Below are 26,325 nucleotides of genomic sequence, written 5' to 3'. Positions count from 1 at the left end.
CGCAGATGAAGATTGCAGTGACTCTTACTTGTGAATCTCTTGTCACAGTAAGTACAGCAGTAAGGTTTCTCACCCGCATGAATCCGGAGATGAAGTTTTAAACTCCCTGCCAGAGAAAAACTCTTCCCACACTGAGGGCAAAGGTAAGGCCTCTCTCCAGTGTGTATCCGCTGATGAACCAGTAAGTTACTTTTAGTGGAGAAGGTCTTGTCGCATCGGGAGCAGTGAACCCGGCTAGAGTGGGTCCGTAGATGATCCTTCAGAAGAGCCTTGGATGAGAACTCCTCCCCGCAGTGGGGGCATGGAAGAGGGTCTTGGTGCCTGTGGATGGGACCCAGTGTCTCCCCCTTGTGGTTCTCCTGGTGATGCCGTTGTAACGTTTTTGTATGACGAAACTTCATCCCGCACACCAAGCAGTGGTAGGGTTTTTCCTCTGTGTGAGTTCTGATGTGTTTCTTTAAATTTCCACGATCATTGTAACTGTTTCCACACTGAGGGCAGGAGTACGGTTTCTCCCAGTATGGATTCTCAGGTGTCTTTTAAGACTGGCAGCCACAGGGAATCCTTCCACATTCAGAGCACACATGTGGGTTCTTCAGAGGATCACTTGGCGGGTGTCGTGTTTTTATGTGCGATTCCAGCCTTCCTGCAGTTATGAAGCTCTTCTTACATTGACCACAGCGGTGAGGGTGATCTGTGTGAAAAACCTCCCGGTGATGTTCAAGGCTTTGTTTTCCAATGAACTGTTTCCCACATTCAGAGCAGAGGTAAGGTTTCACTGTGTGTTGTTTACCCATGTGACTTTTGATGTGTTTCTGTAAGTTTCCAGAATCACTGCAAGCCTTCCCACAATGATGGCAGACGTACGGTTTCTCCCCAGTATGAGTTCTCAGGTGTCTCTTAAGACTTCCAGCCTGATGGAAGCCCTTTCCACATTCAGAGCACACATGAGCTTTCTCTGCAGTCAAGTTCTCTCTCCTTCTCTGCAGGGACTGTATGTGTAGTTTTAGACTTCTTGCTGTGGTAAAATTCTTACCACAGTGATCACAGATATGAGAGCCATCTCCGGAGTGGGCTTGTTTGTATTCTTTAGCATTACGAACGCTCTTCTGATAGGCAAGTCTCTTCACAATGACCTCCTCTCCTGGGTGAGTTTTTCTGATGTGTCTCTTTAAGTTTCCAGAATCAGTACAAGCCTTCCCACAACGAGGACAGACGTACGGTTTCTCCCCCGTATGAGTTCTCAGGTGTCTCTTGAGACAGCCGGCCTGCGTGAATCTCTTTCCGCATTCAGAGCAGACGTGTGGTTTCTCTCCAGACAGACAAGGTAAATGTGTTTTCAGATTGGTAGCAGTGCCTAAATTCTTCCCACAGTGATCACAGATATGGGAGCCAGGCCTGTCTCCTGAGAGGGTTTTGTGTTGTTCAGCATTAGACCAGCTGTGGGGTTTCTCTCCCGTCTGTGTTGCCTTGTGTATTATATGGCTACTCTGCCCCGGTGTCTTCCTGCAGTCGACCAGCCGCACAGACACCCTCTTCAGACCGCACAATAAGGCGCTACCGGGAGGGCACCGGGGACCGCTACCGGGGACTCTGGGAGGGCAAAGGGGGGCGGGGGAGGTTTGTCCTAGAAAATCATAAAAAATAGAGATGGAATGAATCAGGGCGGGAAACACTCTCCAGCCAGTTGAGTCATTATTGCAGAGAAAATCAACCGTCTTCCCTTGATTCCTCTCATCTGTCGATTCCTCGGCATCCTTCTTAAAATACACTGGAGGATAAAGAGAAATAACCTAGAACCTTCTCCAATGCATTTACAGGAGGTGGTCCAGGAATCAACGATGAGAGGATTCAAGGAAAACTGAAACACACTTCAAGCAGAGGTCGCATTAACGCCGTTCTTCACGCATAAAAGGAAAGATAAAAACGCAGAAAAAAATATCTTGTTTTGCATTGTTTTTTGTTGTTGTAACTCCAAATCATGAATTTAAAAAACGGACACATTTTTTTGTGCTTCAAGTTGCACTTCTGCCTTCGGATGAAATATCTTCGCTCTCTTCTTGACCAATTACATTCCAGCACTCTGACTGCTGTGTGCTTCAGTTCACTTACAATGCTTAAAGATGAACTCCAAAGCAAAAACATCAGGAAATGTATCTGGCTCCATTCTTTCTATGATAAACATTATAAATATGTTGGTCGTGCATCGTTTTGGTAAAATATACCTTGTTTTTTTTAGTGTAAGCTCATTTACTTGCGTGGCTGCTAGCCAAATAGCTTCAGTTGGCATCTGATGAAATGCATGTGAATTAAAACTGTATTTGCATGTCTATTGATCACTCTATTGAAGAAAGAACACTTAACTTTCAATATAAAAAGCAGGGGAAATGGTTTACAACACTTTATGGTCTGTGTTTTAAAAGAATGCTGATTTCTAAAAGCTAATGTTTAACAGGAATTTAAGTACTCACCTCTCTCACTCTCTGCTCTGGTGTGTGTCTCTCTGGAGACAACTCCACCTCCAGCCCATCACTAGCCATCCAATCCGTGTCCTCCTCGTCCCAGTCTACAGCGTCATCGGATTGGCTGGGACTCACGGGCTCCGCCTTCAGTCCGTTGCTAGGCAACCAATCCCTGTCCTTAACGTTGCAGTCTGCAGCATCATCGTCGTCGTCGTCATCAGCACCATCGTCATCGGATTGGCCGGGACTCATGGGTACAACGCTACCATTCTCCTGTATCCCTTTGAGGTCCTCTTTCAGTTGGAGTGACCAAGATGTCCCCTGCTCCTCCGATTTAATTGAATCCGTATTGTCCTGCATTTCCTCCACATTCTCTGTAGGGATGCTCCTCTGAGTGGCGAAACTCTCCACAACCATCTCCTCTACTGGGTGAGTTCTTCTCGTGTGTTTCCTCAAGTTTCCACAGTCACTGTAGTCCTTTCCACACTGGGGGCAGACGTGCGGTTTCTCCCCAGTATGAGTTCTCAGGTGTCTCTTAAGACTGGCGGCCACAGGGAATGCCCTACCGCATTTAGAGCACACGTGTGGGTTCTTCCGAGGATCACTTGGCGGGTGTCGTGTTTTTATGTGTGATTCCAGCCTTCCTGCAGTTATGAAGCTCTTCTTACATTGACCACAGCGGTGAGGGTGGTCTGTGTGAAACACTAGCCGGTGATGTTTAAGACTTGATTTTCCAATGAACTGCTTCCCACAATCCGAGCAGTGGTGAGGTTTCACTGAGGGATTCACTGTGTGTTGTTTAACAGTGTGCGATCTGATGTGCCTCTTTAATTTACTCTGGTCTGGTGTGTTGCTAAGCAACCCAGCTCCTCCCTCTTCATTCCATTCTTCATCGCAGTCGACAGCATCATCATCATCATCACATTGGCTGGGATGCAAGGGCTCTGCTGTCAGTCCGTTGCTCGACAACCAATCCCTGCCCCCCTTGTGGTGTTCTTCATTGCGGTCTACATCATCTGATTGGCTGGGACTCATGAGTGCACTGCTACCCTCCTCCTGTGTCCTCCTGATGTCCTCTTTCAGTTGGACTAACCAAGACATTCCCTGCTCCTCTGATTTCATTGAATCCGTATTGTCCCACATTTCCTCCATGACTTTACGCCTTAATAAGCGATGATTCATCCCTTTAATTTCAGATCCATCTTTGCCATGACGTTCACACAGGTAGCGTAAATTGTCCTCAGTTAAATTCCATAAACTCTTTTCGATTTCATCCATCAACCCTTCCTTCTCTGAACTCATTTTGTCTCAGCAGAGTTAGAATGTTAAAAAAAATTTTTTTTAAATAAAAATAACAACTTGCTATTGAATGGAGCTGTCACTAGTGTGAGGTGTGTCTCTCTCCTGTGTATTCACAGGTCTCCTATATCTCCTGCCAAACTGGGAGCCTCGGGAAGTGCTGCATTATGAGTCTCTGTCAAAGACAAGTTATTTCAGGGTCCGATCTTCTTCCTGTCACCAGAACTGTGGAATCCCTTGTGAGGTCACCTGTGGAATCCCTTGTGAGGTCACCTGTGGAATCCCTTGTGAGGTCACCTGTGGAATCCCTTGTGAGGTCATCTGTGGAATCGCTTGTGAGGTCACCTGTGGAATCCCTTGTGAGGTCATCTGTGGAATCCCTTGTGAGGTCACCTGTGGAATCCCTTGTGAGGTCACCTGTGGAATCCCTTGTGAGGTCACCTGTGGAATCCCTTGTGAGGTCACCTGTGTAAATAGGACCTATGGTGTAAAACAAAACATTTTATACAGGCGTGCATTATGTATAGTGACATTCTATATTTGTCAAGTCCGTGAAATGTTGACTTTTAATTTACTGTCACTATTTCATTTGAACTTAATAGAACAATATAATAAAACAAATATTAATGACAATAAAAATATTTTTGTAAGATATACATGAAATGTCAAGGTTCCCACGACGAGGGCTTGTATTTTGAAGCTAACTAACGTTAACTAGTGTAACACGAACATTAGGTACAACAGTAACTCATTGATTATATGTACAGTCACTCAGCCTTTATTTACCAAATAGAAAACTATCGTCGTTTTACTCCTTCGTCGACTCTGTTTGAGCAGAGCTTCAAATTAGTTCGCAGGAGCTATTAGCTAGACAACAGTACCAAGCTAAACATGTATCTGTCTGATGATGAAACGTCACCTAGCTAACAGTTATGTAACCGTAACGACTAGCTAACTACACCGTTTGGACAAAACCAATACCTAATGTTTTAATGACCTGATTTATTTAAACATTTCCCCATTCTCCCTCACCGTTAACGCAATCAAAGAATGGCCATATCCAAACTATGTGGAATGGCGTCCAGTGACGGCATCAACTTCCGGGTTAGCTGCTGCCCCGGAAGTAGTTCTAGGCGGTTCTGTCAACATTGGCTAGCCTGCTTAGATAAACCTTACTCAAAAGCATTGTAGCTATATTTATTTACAAATATATCTTCACTATAATTGGCGTAGATTATTTCCATCCCGTGATAACGTAGATATGGAACTATTAAACCAGCCAGACGTGAAGTTACAAACGACAAGTTAAGCTAACATTATTAGCTAGCTAAGTACCGTTAGCTAGCTCAGTATGCTATGCTAACTTAGCCTGCTATCTATTTTTGCAAAACAGCTGTGATTTCTCTTTGCAAAGCAACATTTGAACTGATTGCTTGCTACAGCCAGAGAACCACATTTTCTCGGCTATTTTTTTGTTGTCGCTTCGGCTCACACAATGTATGAGGTGAGAAGTGAGCTTAAGCTAGCTAATTGCCCTGAAACTAAAGCATGTTTTGCTTGAGCCCAAAGCCATATATACAGCAGGTATAGATATAGCTGGTTAGCTAGTTATGTAAATACATAGCTCTGCTTTAGTAAACTCCATTGTCAATGTCTTGTTCAAGGTTAGCTTGTCATTTGTAGAAGTTGATATACATTTGTCAAGTAGTAAGGACTATTTTATCAAGTCAGTTCGTTATTAAGACCAAAACCAATGACATGACATCTTCTAGGCCTATCTCTGACTGTACTTTTTAAAATCAGGATTTTGATGAACCCCAGGCAAACCTACTGGTTCCTGACTGTGTCCATGGTGACCAGAGAACCAGCGGCCCAGAGATGGTTCCTAGGAGCCTTGACTACTTCAGTGACTTTCTAAGATTGAGAGGTAAGTCGGGTTGAGAGATTTCCGTTAACTTTAGTAGGTGGAGGATGAGGCAGACTGAATGTTGAAACGATCTGACTGTGTTGTTTAGGTACGGTTTTAACAAAACAGTGCAACACTTACACAAGCTGGGATGTACTCACCAGGAGCCTAATGGCCGAAACAGGGAAAGAGACTATAAGAAACACTTGTTTTAGTTTGTTTCAGTGTACACAAATGAATACACCCCTTTGGTTTCCACTCGAGCAATCCTGATCAGACTCTTCCTATATCCCCACAGGAGAGACAGGAGAGAGTTCCAGCCGTCACTCTGACAGTGAGGGGACAAGTTCAACCTCAGGGGAACCTGAACAACAGGAGGACAATCACACAGACAAGAACACACACAGCTGCAGAGAGTGTGGAGAGGAGTTCCCTACCCAGCATTATCTAAGAAAACATCGTAACACAACACACACAGGAGAGAAGAAGACCAGTCCCAAGCCCAGGAAGAGCTACAGCTGCCTGGACTGTGGGAAGGAGTTCCCATGTCCGTCTAAACTACAACGACACCTTCTGACTCACACAGGAGAGAGGCCCTGCTTCTGTTCTGACTGTGGGAAGAGTTTCACTCGGGAGGAACATCTGAAGACACACCAGCGGTTCCACTGTTCTAATGGGGAGGGCAGTCCCTCTATATCGGGAGATCCTGAACAGGCAAAGAACTGCTGCCTGGAATGTGGAAGAGAGTTCTCTAGCGCTTACAAACTACGCAGACACCTGCTGACACACACGGGAGAAAAACCTCACTCTTGCTCCGTGTGTGGGAAGAGTTATACTTATCTACACACCTTGAAATCACATGAGCTGAAACACACCGGGAGAGAAGTCTTACAAATGTTCCGTGTGTGAGAAGAGCTTCAACCAAAAGGGAAATTTGAACCAACACATGCTAGTGCACACTGGTGAGAAACCTTTCTCCTGCTCTGTCTGTGGCAAGTGCTTCACCCAGAAAGCCAACCTGACTGCCCACCAGCTCTCCCACACAGGAGAGAAGCCTTTCTCCTGTTCCGTCTGTAGGAAGGGCTTCACTCAGAAAGCATATCTTAAACAACACCAGAAACTGCACACTGGAGAGAAGCCGTACGCCTGCTCCGAGTGTGACAAGAGGTTCACCTTCTGTACATCCTTGAAAAGACACCAGCTGCAACACACAGGAGAGAAACCGGACTCGCTAAGTTGTAAAGAAATACACCAGCAATCGCACTGCAAAAAGTCGAGGAGAGTCTCTCTGCATCAGCAGCAGAACCTGAACAACACCAGGAGAATCACAAAACTAAGACGTCGTCTCACTGCTGCTCAGAATGTGGGAAACATTTTAAAAATTCATCGTCTCTACAGACCCACATGAGAATCCACACGGGAAAGAAGCCATACCCCTGCCCCGACTGTGGGAAGAATTTTGCTACAAAAGGAAGTTTGAATTTGCACCAGAGGTCACACACAACAGAAGCAGAGAAACCCGTCCACTGTGAGAAGGAGAACACATCACAGGGGCAGCAGATGGTATCTGATAACTTACAGGACCTCTGTCAAACACTGGGGCTGAAGGCTAAAGTCGAAGAGGAGGAGGAAGAGGAGAAGGAAGAGGAGGAGGAGGATGGAGAAGGGCCGACGGATAATGCAGAGGAAGTTGGAGGGCTGATTAATTCTGATGGAGAAGAAGTTGACTGGGGTTCTGTTCAACATAGTAAGTGGAGGCAGAACTCTGTTCTTTAGTTGACTGGGGTTCTGTTCAACATAGTAAGTGGAGGTAGAACTCTGTTCTTTAGTTGACTGGGGTTCTGTTCAACATAGTAAGTGGAGGTAGAACGCTGACTGTTCTCCAGTTACACAGTAATAGTCTGACTCATTATCGAACCCGGTGGTTTTAAGGAACTCAGTCCGGCTTTAAACGTACTCTGAAAGTTGTAATAGTAGAATGCACAAGGTCATTCCATACCATAGAGAGATATTTATAACTGGTCTGAAATGTCCTGGTCAACTAGCCCATGTCAGCTAACGTTTTTTTAGCTCATAGATTTTGATGCCATGTTTGAGTCACTCAGATATCACATGAATAGACATTAGACATGACTTCAAAACAGCAACATGTTCCCTGCTCATTAGACATGACTTCAAAACAGCAACATGTTCCCTGCTCATTAGACATGACTTCAAAACAGCAACATGTTCCCTGCTCATTAGACATGACTTCAAAACAGCAACATGTTCCCTGCTCATTAGACATGACTTCAAAACAGCAACATGTTCCCTGCTCATTAGACATGACTTCAAAACAGCAACATGTCCCCTGCTCATTAGACATGACTTCTATACAGCAACATGTTCCCTGCTCCCTGATGACAAAATGTGTAGAACTGCAGGAACTTTAAACCTGGAACATCCTCTCCACCAACCAGAGGCGTGTGAACGGTGTGGCATGAACAGTGCTGGTGCCCATAGAAATAGACCTGTATCTGATGCTGTCTGGACAGTAGTAGTGTGGCATGAACAGTGCTGGTGCCCATAGAAATAGACCTGTATCTGATGCTGTCTGGACAGTAGTAGTGTGGCATGAACAGTGCTGGTGCCCATAGAAATAGACCTGTATCTGATGCTGTCTGGACAGTAGTAGTGTGGCATGAACAGTGCTGGTGCCCATAGAAATAGACCTGTATCTGATGCTGTCTGGACAGTAGTAGTGTGGCATGAACAGTGCTGGTGCCCATAGAAATAGACCTGTATCTGATGCTGTCTGGACAGTAGTAGTGTGGCATGAACAGTGCTGGTGCCCATAGAAATAGACATGGCGTGGGGGGCTGAGTCTAACAGAGACCCCTGGTCTAACCCATAATACCAACCTATCTCTACAGGAGAGGGTCCTGGTAGTCTCATTATAACCCATACTACCAACCTATCTCTACTGGAGTCCTGGTAGTCTCATTATAACCCATAATACCAACCTCTCTCTACAGGAGTCCTGGTAGTCTCATTATAACCCATAATACCAACCTCTCTCTACAGGAGTCCTGGTAGTCTCATTATAACCCATAACACCAACCTATCTCTACTGGAGAGAGTCCTGGAGTCTCATTATAACCCATAATACCAACCTCTCTCTACAGGAGTCCTGGTAGTCTCATTATAACCCATAATACCAACCTCTCTCTACAGGAGTCCTGGTAGTCTCATTATAACCCATAATACCAACCTATCTCTACAGGAGTCCTGGTAGTCTCATTATAACCCATAATACCAACCTATCTCTACAGGAGTCCTGGTAGTCTCATTATAACCCATAATACCAACCTATCTCTACAGGAGTCCTGGTAGTCTCATTATAACCCATAATACCAACCTCTCTCTACAGGAGTCCTGGTAGTCTCATTATAACCCATAATACCAACCTCTCTCTACAGGAGTCCTGGTAGTCTCATTATAACCCATAATACCAACCTATCTCTACTGGAGTCCTGGTAGTCTCATTATAACCCATAATACCAACCTCTCTCTACAGGAGAGAGTCCTGGTAGTCTCATTATAACCCATAATACCAACCTCTCTCTGGACAGGAGTCCTGGTAGTCTCATTATAACCCATAATACCAACCTCTCTCTGAGGAGTCCTGGTAGTCTCATTATAACCCATAATACCAACCTGGTCTCTACAGGAGAGAGTCCTGGTAGTCTCATTATAACCCATAATACCAACCTATCTCTACAGGAACAGTCCTGGTAGTCTCATTATAACCCATAATACCAACCTATCTCTACAGGAGACCTGGTAGTCTCATTATAACCCATAATACCAACCTCTCTCTACAGGTGAGAGTTCTGGTAGTCTCATTATAACCCATAATACCAACCTTTCTCTACAGGAGTCCAGGTAGTCTCATTATAACCTATAATACCAACCTCTCTCTATGGGAGTCCTGGTAGTCTCATTATAACCCATAATACCAACCCCTCTCTACATGAGTCCTGGTAGTCTCAGTATAACCCATAATACCAACTTATCTCTACAGGAGAGAGTCCTGGTAGTCTCATTATAACCCACAATACCAACCTCTCTCTACAGGAGAGAGTCCTGGTAGTCTCATTATAACCCATAATACCAACCTCTCTCTACAGGAGTCCTGGTAGTCTCATTATAACCCATAATACCAACATATCTCTACAGGTGAGAGTCCTGGTAGTCTCATTATAACCTATAATACCAACCTCTCTCTACAGGTGAGAGTCTTGGTAGTCTCATTATAACCCATAATACCAACCTCTCTCTACAGGTGAGAGTCCTGTCCGTGGCTCTGGTAGTCTCATTATAACCCATAATACCAACCTCTCTCTACAGGTGAGAGTCCTGGTAGTCTCATTATAACCCATAATACCAACCTCTCTCTACAGGTGAGAGTCCTGTCCGTGGCTCTGGTAGTCTCATTATAACCCATAATACCAACCTCTCTCTACAGGTGAGAGTCCTCCGTGGCTCTGGTAGTCTCATTATAACCCATAATACCAACCTCTCTCTACAGGTGAGAGTCCTGGTAGTCTCATTATAACCCATAATTACAAACCTCTCTCTACAGGTGAGAGTCCTGTCCGTGGCTCTGGTAGTCTCATTATAACCCATAATACCAACCTCTCTCTACAGGTGAGAGTCCTGTCCGTCTCTGGTAGTCTCATTATAACCCATAATACCAACCTCTCTCTACAGGTGAGAGTCCTGGTAGTCTCATTATAACCCATAATACCAACCTCTCTCTACAGGTGAGAGTCCTGTCCGTGGCTCTGGTAGTCTCAGTATAACCCATAATACCAACCTCTCTCTACAGGTGAGAGTCTGGTAGTCTCATTATAACCCATAATACCAACCTCTCTCTACAGGTGAGAGTCCTGGTAGTCTCAGTATAACCCATAATACCAACCTCTCTCTACAGGTGAGAGTCCTGTCCGTGGCTCTGGTAGTCTCATTATAACCCATAATACCAACCTTCTCTCTACAGGTGAGAGTCCTGGTAGTCTCATTATAACCCATAATACCAACCTCTCTCTACAGGTGAGAGTCCTGTCCGTGGCTCTGGTAGTCTCATTATAACCCATAATACCAACCTCTCTCTACAGGTGAGAGTCCTGTCCGTGGTCTGGTAGTCTCATTATAACCCATAATACCAACCTCTCTCTACAGGTGAGAGTCCTGGTAGTCTCATTATAACCCATAATACCAACATATCTCTACAGGTGAGAGTCCTGGTAGTCTCATTATAACCCATAATACCAACCTCTCTCTACAGGTGAGAGTCCTGTCCGTGGCTCTGGTAGTCTCATTATAACCCATAATACCAACCTCTCTCTACAGGTGAGAGTCCTGTCCGTGGCTCTGGTAGTGAAGGAGGAAGTCCCCTTACATCAAACACCAACAAGGTGGGAGAGAATAATAACAAACATTTTAATAGGAGATATTGTTACCATTATAAACATTATTATTATAGATTTCACTGTTCTATTGAACCCGTTTTTGTTCCAACATGGTTTCCATGGTAACTTTACTAGAAACAGTCCCGTCTTTCTTCTAGGATCCTGGGGCTCAATCGGGGTCGACCGAGTCTCTGGGCCCTGACCAAAGACATGAGGAGGACATCACTCAAAGACCTGGGATGAACATTCATATTGAAGAAGAGGAGGAGGAGGAAGAAGAAGAGGAGGAAGAAGAAGAGGAGGAAGAAGAAGAGTGGGAGGTGGAAGAGGAAGAAGAGGGTGAAGATGAGGAGGAGGAAGGGGAGGAAGAGGAAGTTGGTGATCTGTTGAATTCTGTAGTAGAACAAGCTTCCTGGGATACTCCTCATCTTGGTAAATCAAAGTCAAATCAGATGTTATTGGTCACATACACAGGGTTAGCAGATGTTATTGGTCACATACACATGGTTAGCTAATGTTATTGGTCACATGGTTAGCAGATGTTATTGGTCACATACACATGGTTAGCAGATGTTATTGGTCACATACACATGGTTAGCAGATGTTATTGGTCACATACACATGGTTAGCAGATGTTATTGGTCACATACACATGGTTAGCTGATGTTATTGGTCACATGGTTAGCAGATGTTATTGGTCACATGGTTAGCAGATGTTATTGGTCACATACACATGGTTAGCAGATGTTATTGGTCACATACACATGGTTAGCAGATGTTATTGGTCACATGGTTAGCAGATGTTATTGGTCACATACACATGGTTAGCTGATGTTATTGGTCACATGGTTAGCAGATGTTATTGGTCACATGGTTATCAGATGTTATTAGTCACATGGTTAGCAGATGTTATTGGTCACATGGTTAGCAGATGTTATTGGTCACATGGTTAGCAGATGTTATTGGTCACATGGTTAGCTGATGTTATTGGTCACATACACATGGTTAGCAGATGTTATTGGTCACATGGTTAGCTGATGTTATTGGTCACATGGTTAGCAGATGTTATTGGTCACATGGTTAGCAGATGTTATTGGTCACATGGTTAGCAGATGTTATTGGTCACATGGTTAGCAGATGTTATTGGTCACATGGTTAGCAGATGTTATTGGTCACATGGTTAGCAGATGTTATTGGTCACATGGTTAGCAGATGTTATTGGTCACATGGTTAGCAGATGTTATTGGTCACATGGTTAGCAGATGTTATTGGTCACATGGTTAGCAGATGTTATTGGTCACATGGTTAGCTGATGTTATTGGTCACATGGTTAGCTGATGTTATTGGTCACATGGTTATCAGATGTTATTGGTCACATGGTTAGCTGATGTTATTGGTCACATACACATGGTTAGCAGATGTTATTGGTCACATGGTTAGCTGATGTTATTGGTCACATACACATGGTTAGCTGATGTTATTGGTCACATGGTGAACAGATGTTATTGGTCACATACACATGGTGAACAGATGTTATTGGTCACATACACATGGTTAGCAGATGTTATTGGTCACATACACATGGTGAACAGATGTTATTGGTCACATACACATGTTCAGCGGATGTTATTGCAGGTGATGTGAAATGCTTGTGTTTCTAGCTCCCAACAGTGCAGTAGTATATAACAAGTCATATCTAACAATACACACAATCTAAAGGAATGAAATTAAGAATATATATATATTTGGACGAGCAATGTCAGAGCGGCATAGACTGAGATACAGTAGGATAGAATACAGTATATACATATGAGATGAGTAATGCATAGACTAAGATACAGTAGGATAGAATACAGTATATACATATGAGATGAGTAATGCATAGACTAAGATACAGTAGGATAGAATACAGTATATACATATGAGATGAGTAATGCATAGACTAAGATACAGTAGGATAGAATACAGTATATACATATGAGATGAGTAATGCATAGACTAAGATACAGTAGGATAGAATACAGTATATACATATGAGATGAGTAATGCATAGACTAAGATACAGTAGGATAGAATACAGTATATACATATGAGATGAGTAATGCATAGACTAAGATACAGTAGAATAGGATAGAATACAGTATATACATATGAGATGAGTAATGCATAGACTAAGATACAGTAGAATAGAATACAGTAGAATAGGATACAGTATATACATATGAGATGAGTAATGCATAGACTAAGATACAGTAGAATAGATAGAGATACAGTATATACATATGAGATGAGTAATGCATAGACTAAGATACAGTAGAATAGAATACAGTATATACATATGAGATGAGTAATGCATAGACTAAGATAGGATACAGTAGAATAGAATACATAGACTAAGATATAGAATACAGTGCCTTGCGAAAGTATTCGGCCCCCTTGAACTTTGCGACCTTTTGCCACATTTCAGGCTTCAAACATAAAGATATAAAACTGTATTTTTTTGTGAAGAATCAACAACAAGTGGGACACAATCATGAAGTGGAACGACATTTATTGGATATTTCAAACTTTTTTAACATATCAAAAACTGAAAAATTGGGCGTGCAAAATTATTCAGCCCCCTTAAGTTAATACTTTGTAGCGCCACCTTTTGCTGCGATTACAGCTGTAAGTCGCTTGGGGTATGTCTCTATCAGTTTTGCACATCGAGAGACTGAAATCTTTTCCCATTCCTCCTTGCAAAACAGCTCGAGCTCAGTGAGGTTGGATGGAGAGCATTTGTGAACAGCAGTTTTCAGTTCTTTCCACAGATTCTCGATTGGATTCACGTCTGGACTTTGACTTGGCCATTCTAACACCTGGATATGTTTATTTTTGAACCATTCCATTGTAGATTTTGCTTTATGTTTTGGATCATTGTCTTGTTGGAAGACAAATCTCCGTCCCAGTCTCAGGTCTTTTGCAGACTCCATCAGGTTTTCTTCCAGAATGGTCCTGTATTTGGCTCCATCCATCTTCCCATCAATTTTAACCATCTTCCCTGTCCCTGCTGAAGGAAAGCAGGCCCAAACCATGATGCTGCCACCACCATGTTTGACAGTGGGGATGGTGTGGTCAGGGTGATGAGCTGTGTTGCTTTTACACCAAACATAACGTTTTGCATTGTTGCCAAAAAGTTCAATTTCGGTTTCATCTGACCAGAGCACCTTCTTCCATATGTTTGGTGTGTCTCCCAGGTGGCTTGTGGCAAACTTTAAATGACACTTTTTATGGATATCTATAAGAAATGGCTTTCTTCTTGCCACTCTACCATAAAGGCCAGATTTGTGCAATATACGACTGATTGTTGTCCTATGGACAGAGTCTCCCACCTCAGCTGTAGATCTCTGCAGTTCATCCAGAGTGATCATGGGCCTCTTGGCTGCATCTCTGATCAGTCTTCTCCGCAGTATGAGCTGAAAGTTTAGAGGGACGGCCAGGTCCTGGTAGATTTGCAGTGGTCTGATACTCCTTCCATTTCAATATTATCGCTTGCACAGTGCTCCTTGGGATGTTTAAAGCTTGGGAAATCTTTTTGTATCCAAATCCGACTTTAAACTTCTTCACAACAGTATCTCGGACCTGCCTGGTGTGTTCCTTGTTCTTCATGATGCTCTCTGCGCTTTTAACGGACCTCTGAGACTATCACAGTGCAGGTGCATTTATACGGAGACTTGATTACACACAGGTGGATTGTATTTATCATCATTAGTCATTTAGGTCAACATTGGATCATTCAGAGATCCTCACTGAACTTCTGGAGAGAGTTTGCTGCACTGAAAGTAAAGGGGCTGAATAATTTTGCACGCCCAATTTTTCAGTTTTTGATTTGTTAAAAAGTTTGAAATTTCCAATAAATGTCTTTCCACTTCATGATTGTGTCCCACTTGTTGTTGATTCCTCACAAAAAAATACAGTTTTATATCTTTATGTTTGAAGCCTGAAATGTGGCAAAAGGTCGCAAAGTTCAAGGGGGCCGAATACTTTCACAAGGCACTGTACATATGAGATGAGTAATGTAAGATATGTAAACATATCCTGTTTACAAGTGGTGACAGAAAGGTGAGTTAAAGAACGTGTTCATCCCAAATGGCACCCTATCCCCTTTATAGGGAATGCGTGGCCACTGTTTTCACACAATAGCATGTACGCTACATGCCACGGTAGGGAGGGAACTCTACCCATACTGATGAGTCCTACCTCCTGCCACGGTAGTGAGGGAACTCTACCCATACTGATGAGTCCTACCTCCTGCCACGGTAGTGAGGGAACTCTACCCATACTGATGAGTCCTACCTCCTGCCATGGTAGTGAGGGAACTCTACCCATACTGACCCACTGAACTCTCTTCTCTCCACAGGAATGAGTCCTAATTCCTGCCACGGTAGTGAGGGAACTCTACCCATACTGACCCACTGAACTCTCTTCTCTCCACAGGAATGAGTCCTAATTCCTGCCACGGTAGTGAGGGTACTCTACCCATACTGATGATTCCTACCTCCTGCCACGGTAATGAGGGAACTCTACCCATACTGATGAGTCCTACCTCCTGCCATGGTAGTGAGGGAACTCTACCCACTGACCTCTGAACTCTCTTCTCTCCACTGGAATGAGTCCTAATTCCTGCCACGGTAGTGAGGGAACTCTACCCATACTGACCCACTGAACTCTCTTCTCTCCACAGGAATGAGTCCTAATTCCTGCCACGGTAGTGAGGGAACTCTACCCATACTGACCCACTGAACTCTCTTCTCTCCACAGGAATGAGTCCTAATTCCTGCCACGGTAGTGAGGGAACTCTACCCATACTGACCCACTGAACTCTCTTCTCTCCACAGGAATGAGTCCTAATTCCTGCCACGGTAGTGAGGAACTCTACCCATACTGACCCACTGAACTCTCTTCTCTCCACAGGAATGAGTCCTAATTCCTGCCACGGTAGTGAGGGAACTCTACCCATACTGACCCACTGAACTCTCTTCTCTCCACAGGAATGAGTCCTAATTCCTGCCACGGTAGTGAGGGAACTCTACCCATACTGACCCACTGAACTCTCTTCTCTCCACAGGAATGAGTCCTAATTCCTGCCACGGTAGTGAGGGAACTCTACCCATACTGACCCACTGAACTCTCTTCTCTCCACAGGAATGAGTCCTAATTCCTGCCACGGTAGTGAGGGAACTACCTCAACACCAGGAGCGGTGGAACGACAACACCGGGAGAAAGAGAAGACACGGGCGACCAAACGGAAGAAGAGTCCAGAACAAAAGCAACCGAAGAAAAAAGAGAAACCGAAGAAGGAAAAGAATCCGAAGCAGAAGAAAGCCAAGATGACGCACCGCTGCTTTAAATGTGGAGAGGGATTCTCCCGCGTCTACGACATGCTCTTACACCAGACCATTCATATAGATGGAACGACCATGTTCAAAACCAAGAAGGTTCACCGCTGCTCAACGTGTGGATACGAAGCATCCGATGCACATAAACTGATGATGCACGAGCGGATACACACGGGAGAGAAGCCTTTCCAGTGCTCTGTGTGCGGGAAGAGATTCGCTCAGAAAGGAAACCTGAAAATACACCAGAGTGTGCACAAAGGTGGGAAGTCGTACATATGACCAGTTGACCCAACTCTGGAAATACCTTTGTCCTCTTTAAAAGGTGGGAAGTCGTACATATGACCAGTTGACCCAACTCTGGAAATACCTTTGTTCTCTTTGAAGGGATACTTTGGGATTTGGTAATGAGGCCCTTTATCTACGTCCCCAAACTCTTGGATCCCATGTTTATGTTTCTGCTAGCAGTTTGAAGGAAGTTGCTGACTAGCGGCAGCACAATTGACTTGCCTAGTGGAATAAAGGTGTGAGTAAAAAGGTGTCAGGCAGAAGGTGTGACTAAAAAAATAAAGAGGTGTCAAACAGAAGGTGTGACAAAAGAGAAGAGGTGTCACAAAACAACTGTGACTAAAGAGAAGAGGTGTCAGGCAAATGGGACTAAAGAGGTGTCAGGCAGAAGGTGAAGTGACTAAAGAGGTGTCAGACAAAGGTGTGACTAAAGAGGTGTCAGGCAGAAGGTGTTGTACTAAAACTTTAGGTGTCAGGCAGAAGGTGTGACTAAAGAGGTGTAAAAACAGAAGGTGATGACTAAAATAAATGGTGTTAGGCAGAAGGTGTGACTAAAGAGGTGTCAGTGTAGACAGAAGGTGTGACTAAAGAAGAGTGTCAGACAGAAGGTGTGACTAAAGAGGTGTCAGTGTAGACAGAAGGTGTGACTAAAGAGGTGTCAGGCAGAAGGTGTGACTAAAGAGGTGTCAGACAGAAGGTGTGACTAAAGAGGTGTCAGGCAGAAGGTGTGACTAAAAGAAGGTGTCAGGCAAAGGTGTGACTAAAGAGGTGTCAGGCAGAAGGTGTGACTAAAGAGAAGAGGTGTCAAGCAGAAGGTGTGACTAAAGAGGTGTCAGGCAGAAGGTGTGACTAAAGAGGTGTCAGGCAGAAGGTGTGACTAAAGAGGTGTCAGACAGAAGGTGTGACTAAAGAGGTGTCAGGCAGAAGGTGTGACTAAAAAGGTGTCAGGCAGAAGGTGTGACTAAAGAGGTGTCAGGCAGAAGGTGTGACTAAAGAGAAGAGGTGTCAAGACAGAAGGTGTGACTAAAGAGAAGAGGTGTCAGGCAGAAGGTGTGACTAAAGAGGTGTCAGGCAGAAGGTGTGACTAAAGAGGTGTCAGGCAGAAGGTGTGACTAAAGAGGTGTCAGGCAGAAGGTGTGACTAAAGAGGTGTCAGTGTGGGCAGAAGGTGTGACTAAAGAGAAGAAGTGTCAGACAGAAGGTGTGACTAAAGAGGTGTCAGTGTAGACAGAAGGTGTGACTAAAGAGGTGTCAGGCAGAAGGTGTGACTAAAGAGGTGTCAGGCAGAAGGTGTGACTAAAGAGGTGTCAGGCAGAAGGTGTGACTAAAGAGAAGAGGTGTCAGGCAGAAGGTGTGACTAAAGAGGTGTCAGACAGAAGGTGTGACTGAAGAGGTGTCAGGCAGATGGTGTGACTAAAGAGGTGTCAGGCAGAAGGTGTGACTAAAGAGGTGTCAGTGTAGACAGAAGGTGTGACTAAAGAGGTGTCAGGCAGAAGGTGTGACTAAAGAGAAGAGGTGTCAGTGTAGACAGAAGGTGTGACTAAAGAGAAGAAGTGTCAGGCAGAAGGTGTGACTAAAGAGGTGTCAGTGTGGGCAGAAGGTGTGACTAAAGAGAAGAAGTGTCAGGCAGAAGGTGTGACTAAAGAGGTGTCAGTGTGGGCAGAAGGTGTGACTAAAGAGATGTCAAACAGAAGGTGTGACTAAAGAGGTGTCAGACAGAAGGTGTGACTAAAGAGTGTGAACAGTCATTATCTGAGAGGGTGATACTGGTATTGTCCTGACTCCAGTCATTATCTGAGTAGGGTGATACTGGTATGCCCTGACCCCAGTCATTATCTGAGTAGGGTGATACTGGTATTGTCCTGACCCGTCATTGTCTGAGTAGGGTGATAAAGGTAGGTGACCCCAGTCATTGTCTGAGTAGGGTGATAAAGGTATTGTCCTGACCCGAATTGTCTGACTAAAGATACTGGTGTCCTGACCCGTCATTGTCTGGTAGAAGGTGATGACTAAAGTCCTGACCCGTCATTGTCTGAGTAGGGTGATACTGGTATCGTGACCCCAGTCATTATCTGAGTGGGCAGAACTGGTGTGACCCCAGTCATTATCTGAGTAGGGTGATACTGGTAGAAGGTGTGACCCCAGTCATTATCTGAGTAGGGTGATACTGGTATCGTGTGACCTCAGTCATTATCTGAGTAGGGTGATACTGGTATCGTCCTGACCTCAGTCATTATCTGAGTAGGGTGATACTGGTATCGTCCTGACCCCAGTCATTATCTGAGTAGGGTGATACTGGTATCGTCCTGACCTCAGTCATTATCTGAGTAGGGTGATACTGGTATTGTCCTGACCCCAGTCATTGTCTGAGTAGGGTGATACTGGTATCGTCCTGACCCCAGTCATTATCTGAGTAGGGTGATACTGGTATTGTCCTGACCCGTCATTGTCTGAGTAGGGTGATACTGGTATTGTCCTGACCCCAGTCATTATCTGAGTAGGGTGATACTGGTATTGTCCTGACCCCAGTCATTGTCTGAGTAGGGTGATACTGGTATTGTCCTGACCCCAGTCATTATCTGAGTAGGGTGATACTGGTATTGTCCTGACCCCAGTCATTATCTGAGTAGGGTGATATTGGTATTGTCCTGACCCCAGTCATTATCTGAGTAGGGTGATATTGGTATTGTCCTGACCCCAGTCATTGTCTGAGTAGGGTGATATTGGTATTGTCCTGACCCCAGTCATTGTCTGAGTAGGGTGATACTGGTATCGTCCTGACCCCAGTCATTATCTGAGTAGGGTGATATTGGTATTGTCCTGACCCCAGTCATTGTCTGTTTAGACTTAACATGAACTAACACTATCTTCTCCCATGCAGGAGAAGTCAGGAATCCCAGTTTCTGGCCTGACATCGTGGAGAGGCTTCCTACAATAGGTGTCCCAGACCAATACCATGACAACCACACAGCTAAGCCAATAGGAGTTCTGGACCAATACCATGACAACCACACAGCTAAGCCAATAGGAGACCAATACCATGACAACCACACAGCTAAGCCAATAGGAGTTCTGGACCAATACCATGACAACCACACAGCTAAGCCAATAGGAATCCCGGACCAATACCATGACAACCACACAGCTAAGCCAGTCCTGGACCAATACCATGACAACCGCACAGCTAAACCAATAGGAGTTCTGGACCAATACCATGACAACCACACAGCTAAGCCAATAGGAATCCGAGACCAATACCATGACAACCACACAGCTAAGCCAATAGGAGTTCTGGACCAATACCATGACAACCACACAGCTAAGCCAATAGGAGTCCCTGACCAATACCATGACAACCACACAGCTAAGCCAATAGGAGAGGAATGCCAAACTCCATCAACTCTACAGATACACATGAGAACTCACACTGTAGAGAACCAGTCTAATCCGCAGTGCCCTCTCTGTGGGGCAGAGTTCTCTCAGAAAGGCCTTCTGGATGATCACCTGATGATCGCCCACTCCCATGAGAAACCAGAGAAACCTTACCCCTGTCCAGACTGTGGGAAGAGATTCTCCAGCAAGAGTTACATCAAGATCCACCGGAAGATCCACAGTGGGAAGATCTCTTACCACTGTGCCCAGTGTGATAAGACTTTCCTGTCAGCGGAGGGGCTCAAGAAGCACGAGAGCGCTCACCGAGGAGAGAGACCGTACCGATGCCCTGCGTGTGGCAAGTGTTTCAAACAACAATCCCAGCTGACCTGTCACTTCAAGATCCACACCGGAGAGAGGAGCCATCTCTGCTTCCTGTGTGGGAAGAGTTTCGCCAGAGAGTTCGACCTCCGGGTGCATCTCAGAGTCCACTCTGGAGAGAAGCCCTACCAGTGCCACGAGTGTGGCAAGAGCTACAGGTACAGAGCAGGCATCCGGTCACACATGCAGCAGATGCACCCTGGGAAGCCTATAGTGGAACCAACCCCACCCATCCCCACAGGCCCTCGCTACGGCAGTGGAGGAAGTGGTCTTCCTACATCCCTCATCAGAAAGGTATGTGCTTTGGTTTGCTGTGAGCTGATGCTGTTGCTTTTAGGTTTTGTTTTGGGGGGAGTCACTTTAAAATCTAGAAGTTTATGGAATTGGTTTGGGTTTATGGTTAGAATGGATAGGGGTTAGGTTAAAGTTAGGCATAGATTTAGCCAACCGCGACTTAAAATCTGCTACATATACACTTCCTGTTTGATAAGGAACAGAAAGGGGCAGAGGTTGGACGTTGCCCTGGGAAACCCTACAACAAACATTATATTACTACTGACTGTTAACCAAGAATGACTTGTGTTTTCATTGTAGGATCCTGGTGACCAATCCAGCCCCAAAGCTATAGAGGCCCAGGGTCCTGATCCAAGCCATGGCAGCAAGGCGTCCAGTCAAACACCTCGGTTGAAGGCCAGAGCTGAAGAAGAAGAGGAGGAAGAGGAAGAAGAAGAGGTGAACGTTGATGGTTCGGGTAATTCTGAAGAAGACGACGCCAGTTGGAAACCTGCTCTTCGTCTTGGTAAGTGGAGGTAGAATGTCAACAGAACATCATTCAACTATATAGCCTGTTAATTTGGATGTGTTTTAAAATGGCACCCAGTCAACAGGACATCATTCAACTATATAGCCTGTTAATTTGGATGTGTTTTAAAATGGCACCCAGTCAACAGAACATCATTCAACTATATAGCCTGTTAATTTGGATGTGTTTTAAAATGGCACCCAGTCAACAGAAAATCAACTATTGCCTGTTAATTTGGATGTGTTTTAAAATGGCACCCAGTCAACAGGACATCAACTATTGCCTGTTAATTTGGATGTGTTTTAAAATGGCACAACCAGTCAACAGAACATCAACTATTGCCTGTTAATTTGGATGTGTTTTAAAATGGCACCCAGTCAACAGAACATCAACTATTGCCTGTTAATTTGGATGTGTTTTAAAATGGCACCCAGTCAACAGAACATCAACTATTGCCTGTTAATTTGGATGTGTTTTAAAATGGCACCCAGTCAACAGAACATCAACTATTGCCTGTTAATTTGGATGTGTTTTTAAATGGTTTTAAAATGGCACCCAGTCAACAGGACATCAACTATTGCCTGTTAATTTGGATGTGTTTTAAAATGGCACCCAGTCAACAGAACATCAACTATTGCCTGTTAATTTGGCTGTGTTATAAATTGGCATTCTGTCCCAGAACATCAACTATTGCTCTGTTCAAAATGTGTTTTAAAATGCCCAGTCAACAGAACATCAAAAATAGGGAATATAGCGTGCCATTTGGGGCGACGGACAATGTATTTGTCCTTTAAACCCATTCTCTTTGGTCACACAGCCAAGACCGGTGGCGGTGGTCCCTCTGCATCAGGACCACAGAGAAAACACCGGAAGAAACAACCGGTCAAACGGAGAACCAGCGTCAAAGAAGGCAAACGGAAGCAACCGAAAGCCAAGAGGTTTAACAACCGTCGCTGCTTTAAATGTGGAGAGGGATTCCCCCGGGAATATGAGCTGTTGCTACACCTGCAGACACATCTAGATTACAACTGCTACGTGTGTGGAACGCCGTTCGACAACCAACAGCTGCTGCAGAGACATCAGGAGGAGCACGCCGGTAACAAATCAAATCAAATCAAATTTTATTGGTCACATACACATGGTTAGCAGATGTTAATGCGAGTGTAGCGAAATGCTTGTGCTTCTAGTTCCGACAATGCAGTAATAACCAACAAGTAATCTAACCTAACAATTCCAAAACTACTACCTTATACACAGTGTAAGGGGATAAAGAATATGTACATAAGGATATATGAGTGAGTGATGGTACAGAGCAGCATAGGCAAGATACAGTAGATGGTAAGAGAGCCTGTGATGGAGACGCACAACGTCTTACGTCATGACTGTAGCACTATTGTATAGCCTTTCTGACGGGTTACTAGTGAATTCACTGTGAGTAGGTTGTGCCTCAAATGGCACCCTATTCCCTACGTAGTGCACACTAGGGGCCCATAGGCTCTTGTCAAAGGTAGTGCACCCTGGTGCGGCAGTGGTGGTTAGAGAGTTGGACTAGTAACCGAAATCCCTGAGCTGACAAGGTACAAATCTGTCGTTCTGCCCGTGAACAAGGCAGTTAACCCACTGTTCCTAGGCCGTCATTGAAAATAAGAATTTGTTCTTAACTGACTTGCCTAGTTAAATAAAGGTAAAATAAATAAATAAATAGGGAATAGGGTCCCGTTTGAGATAGACTAACTGTGTGTTTGTTCCAGAGGAGAGTCTGGGTGTGTTCTCTGGTGAGGCAGCAGGTCCAACTACAGGACAGCGGCGGGGGAGAGGGAAGAGGACTCACCGATGTCCGACCTGTGGCAAAGAACTATCCGACGCGTCCAAGCTGAAGTTACACGTGAGAATCCACACCGGGGAGAAACCGTACTGTTGCTCCCTGTGCGGAAAGGGTTTCACTCAGCCAGGGAACCTGAAAACACACATGAAAACACACAGAGGTGAGAGCTGATGCTGATGTTGTGGTCCACGTTCAGTGTCTTCAGAAAGGATTCACACCCCTTAACCTTTTCCACATTTTGTTGTGTTACAAGGTGGGATTGAAATGGGTTTAATTCTTCTTTTTTTTATGGTTAATGATAAACACAAAATACTCTAGTCAAAGTGGGAGAAAAATTCAAAGTGTAATTACTAACTTCACCCTGCTCAAAGGGATATTCAATGTCTGCTTTTTTATATTTTTACCCATCTACCAATGGGTGCCCTTCTTTGCGAGGCATTGGAAAACCTCCCTGGTCTTTGTGGTTGAATCTGTGGTTGAAATTCACAGCTCGACTGAGGGACCTTACAGATAATTGTATGTGTGGGGTACAGAGATGAGGTAGTCATTCAAAAATCATGTTAAACACTATTATTGCACAGAGTGAGTCCATGCAACTTATGTGACTTGTTAAAGCACATTTTTACTCCTGAACTTATTTAGTCTTGCCCTAACAAAGGGGTTGAAGACTTATTGACTCAAGACATTTCAGCTTTTCATTTTAATGAATTTATAAGAACTTCTAAAAACATGACGTCATAACTCAGACTTCATGGGTTATTTAGGCCAGTCACACAACATCTCACGTGTCTCCATTTTAAATTCAGGCAGTAACACAACAACATGTGGGAAAAGTCGAAGGGGTGTGAATACTTCCTGAAGGCACTGTACTGAAGGTACAACTCCAACCCTGTTCCTGGAGAGAAACCCTCCTGTAGGTTTTAACTCCAACCCTGTTCCTGGAGAGAAACCCTCCTGTAGGTTTTAACTCCAACCATGTTCCTGGAGAGCTACCCTCCTATAGGTTTCTATAGGAGAGCCCTGATATAGGGAATAGGGGTCCGGTTGGAGAGCCCTGATATAGGGAACAGGGGTCCGGTTGGAGAGCCCTGATATAGGGAACAGGGTTGAAGAGCCCTGATATAGGGTTGGAGAGCCCTGATATAGGGAACAGGGTTGGAGAGCCCTGATATAGGGAACAGGGTTGGAGAGCCCTGATATAGGGAACAGGGTTGGAGAGCCCTGATATAGGGAACAGGGGTCCGTTTTGGGACCTAAATGTCAACCTTTTATCATCCCTGCAGACGGGAACCCCAGTTTGTTGTCCGCTGGCGGGTTAGGTCCCTCTACATCAAGAGGTCCTGAACACCACCGGGAGAATCACACCGTCGCCGCATCAGCAGCTCAGGAGAACTTCAACTGTCCAGATCTACCGCCAGCGCAGAAACACATGACGTCTCAGGACAGCGGAGAGAAGGTCTCTTTCTTCTGCTCGCTGTGTGGGGAGCAGTTCTCTGAGAAGGCACCGTTGGAAGAACACCGGTTGGCTCACAACAACAAGAAGCCTTTTCCCTGCCCTGACTGTGGCAAGAGGTTCCGCAGTAATTACTACGTTAAGATCCACATGCGAATGCACAGCGGGGAGAGGCCTTACCAATGCACCGAGTGTGGGAAGGGCTTCATCACAGAAGAAGGGCTGAAGAAGCACGAGAGCGCTCACCGGGGAGAGAGACCTCACCTTTGCCCCGAGTGCGGAAAGAGATTCAAGCAACAGTCCCAACTTACATGTCATTTCCGTATGCACACCGGACAGAAGAGCCACCTCTGCTCCGTCTGTGGGAAGAGTTACTTCAGAGAATTTGACCTCAAGGTTCACCTCAGAGTCCACACGGGAGAGAAGCCCCATCAGTGTGAGGAGTGCGGGAAGAGTTTCTACTATCTACAGGGGCTCCGGCAGCACCAGAGGACCCACGCTCCCAAGCCCATCGGACCGACCCGCCAGCTAGGCAGGCCTAAGCAGTCGTCCAGCGCAGACATACCGAACCAATCACCCAGGACGGGAAGGCCCAGGCCAGCTCCTAGAGTAGAGAGACCCATGCCTCTAGGCCTACCTAGAGTTGAGAGTGATCTGGAGAGACCCATGCCTCTAGGCCTACCTAGAGTTGAGAGTGATCTGGAGAGACCCATGCCTCTAGGCCTACCTAGAGTTGAGAGTGATCTGGAGAGACCCATACCTCTAGGCCTACCTAGAGTTGAGAGTGATCTGGAGAGGCCTCACTGGCAGTACTGGCACCTTTAAATGGGAAATCTTCCATTTTCAACGGCGATACAATTATTGGAGGACCAAAACAAGCCGATACCGATTAATCGGACGATTTTTATATATATACATGAGTGTGGTAATATTTGTAATAATGACAATTACAACGATGCTGAATGAACACTTATTTTAACTTAATATAATACATCAATAAAATCTATTTAGTCTCAAATAAATAGTGAAACATGATCAATTTGGTTTAAATCATGCAAAAACACAGTGTTGGAGAAGAAAGTAAAAGTGCAATATGTGCCATGTAAGAAAGCTAACGTTTAAGTTCCTTGCTCAGAACATGAGAACATATGAAACCTGGTGGTTCAATATTCCCAGTTAAGAAGTTTTAGGTTGTAGTTATTATAGGAATTACGACGCGTCGACTATTTCTCTCTCTACCATTTGTATTTCATATACCTTTGACTATTGGATGTTCTAATAGGCACTTTAGTATTGCCAGCCTAATCTCAGGAGTTGATAGGCTTGAAGTCATAAACAGCGCTGTGGTTCAAGCATTGCTAAGAGCTGCTGGCAAATGCAGTAAAGTTTGAATGAATGCTTACGAGCCTGCTGCTGCCTACCACCGCTCAGTCAGACTGCTCTATCAAATATCAAATCATAGACTTAGTTATAATATAATAAACACAGAAATATGAGCCTTAGGTCATCAATATTGTCAAATCCGGAAACTATCATTTCGAAAACAAAACGTTTATTCTTTCAGTGAAATACGGAACCATTCTGTATTTTATCTAACGGGTGGCATCCATCAGTCTAAATGTTGCTGTTACGTTGCACAACCTTCAATGTTATGTCACAATTATCTAAAATTCTGGCAAATCAGGCGGCCCAAACTGTTGCATATACCCT

The 26,325-nt window shown here is 44.7% G+C and overlaps 3 protein-coding genes across 3 annotated transcripts; 2 read left to right on the top strand and 1 right to left on the bottom strand.

Moving 5' to 3' along the window:
• Positions 1 to 1,537: 1,537 nt before the first annotated feature.
• LOC112242240 (zinc finger protein 177) lies at positions 1,538 to 4,783 on the bottom strand. Its single transcript, XM_042317264.1, has 3 exons — positions 4,548 to 4,783; positions 2,472 to 4,241; positions 1,538 to 1,627 (listed from the first exon to the last, which is right to left on the bottom strand). The coding sequence occupies exons 2-3, from the start codon at positions 3,762 to 3,764 to the stop codon at positions 1,538 to 1,540; spliced, it is 1,383 nt and encodes a 460-aa protein (XP_042173198.1). The 5' UTR covers positions 3,765 to 4,241; positions 4,548 to 4,783.
• Positions 4,784 to 4,859: 76 nt separating this feature from the next.
• LOC121845636 (gastrula zinc finger protein XlCGF67.1-like) lies at positions 4,860 to 6,576 on the top strand. Its single transcript, XM_042317263.1, has 3 exons — positions 4,860 to 5,265; positions 5,565 to 5,688; positions 5,966 to 6,576. The coding sequence occupies exons 1-3, from the start codon at positions 5,257 to 5,259 to the stop codon at positions 6,574 to 6,576; spliced, it is 744 nt and encodes a 247-aa protein (XP_042173197.1). The 5' UTR covers positions 4,860 to 5,256.
• LOC112238776 (zinc finger protein 836) lies at positions 6,555 to 25,570 on the top strand. The gene is made up of 9 exons (XM_042317262.1): positions 6,555 to 7,414; positions 11,062 to 11,126; positions 11,279 to 11,552; positions 16,305 to 16,757; positions 19,664 to 20,829; positions 21,130 to 21,334; positions 22,155 to 22,433; positions 23,089 to 23,322; positions 24,446 to 25,570. The coding sequence occupies exons 1-9, from the start codon at positions 7,072 to 7,074 to the stop codon at positions 25,438 to 25,440; spliced, it is 4,014 nt and encodes a 1,337-aa protein (XP_042173196.1). The 5' UTR covers positions 6,555 to 7,071; the 3' UTR covers positions 25,441 to 25,570.
• The last annotated feature ends 755 nt before the right edge of the window (positions 25,571 to 26,325 follow it).

The sequence above is a fragment of the Oncorhynchus tshawytscha genome, unplaced genomic scaffold (assembly GCF_018296145.1).
Source record: "Oncorhynchus tshawytscha isolate Ot180627B unplaced genomic scaffold, Otsh_v2.0 Un_contig_7238_pilon_pilon, whole genome shotgun sequence".
NCBI lineage: Eukaryota > Metazoa > Chordata > Actinopteri > Salmoniformes > Salmonidae > Oncorhynchus > Oncorhynchus tshawytscha.
Note: the sequence above shows the minus strand (reverse complement) of the source record. Positions and strands in the feature narration are given on the sequence as shown.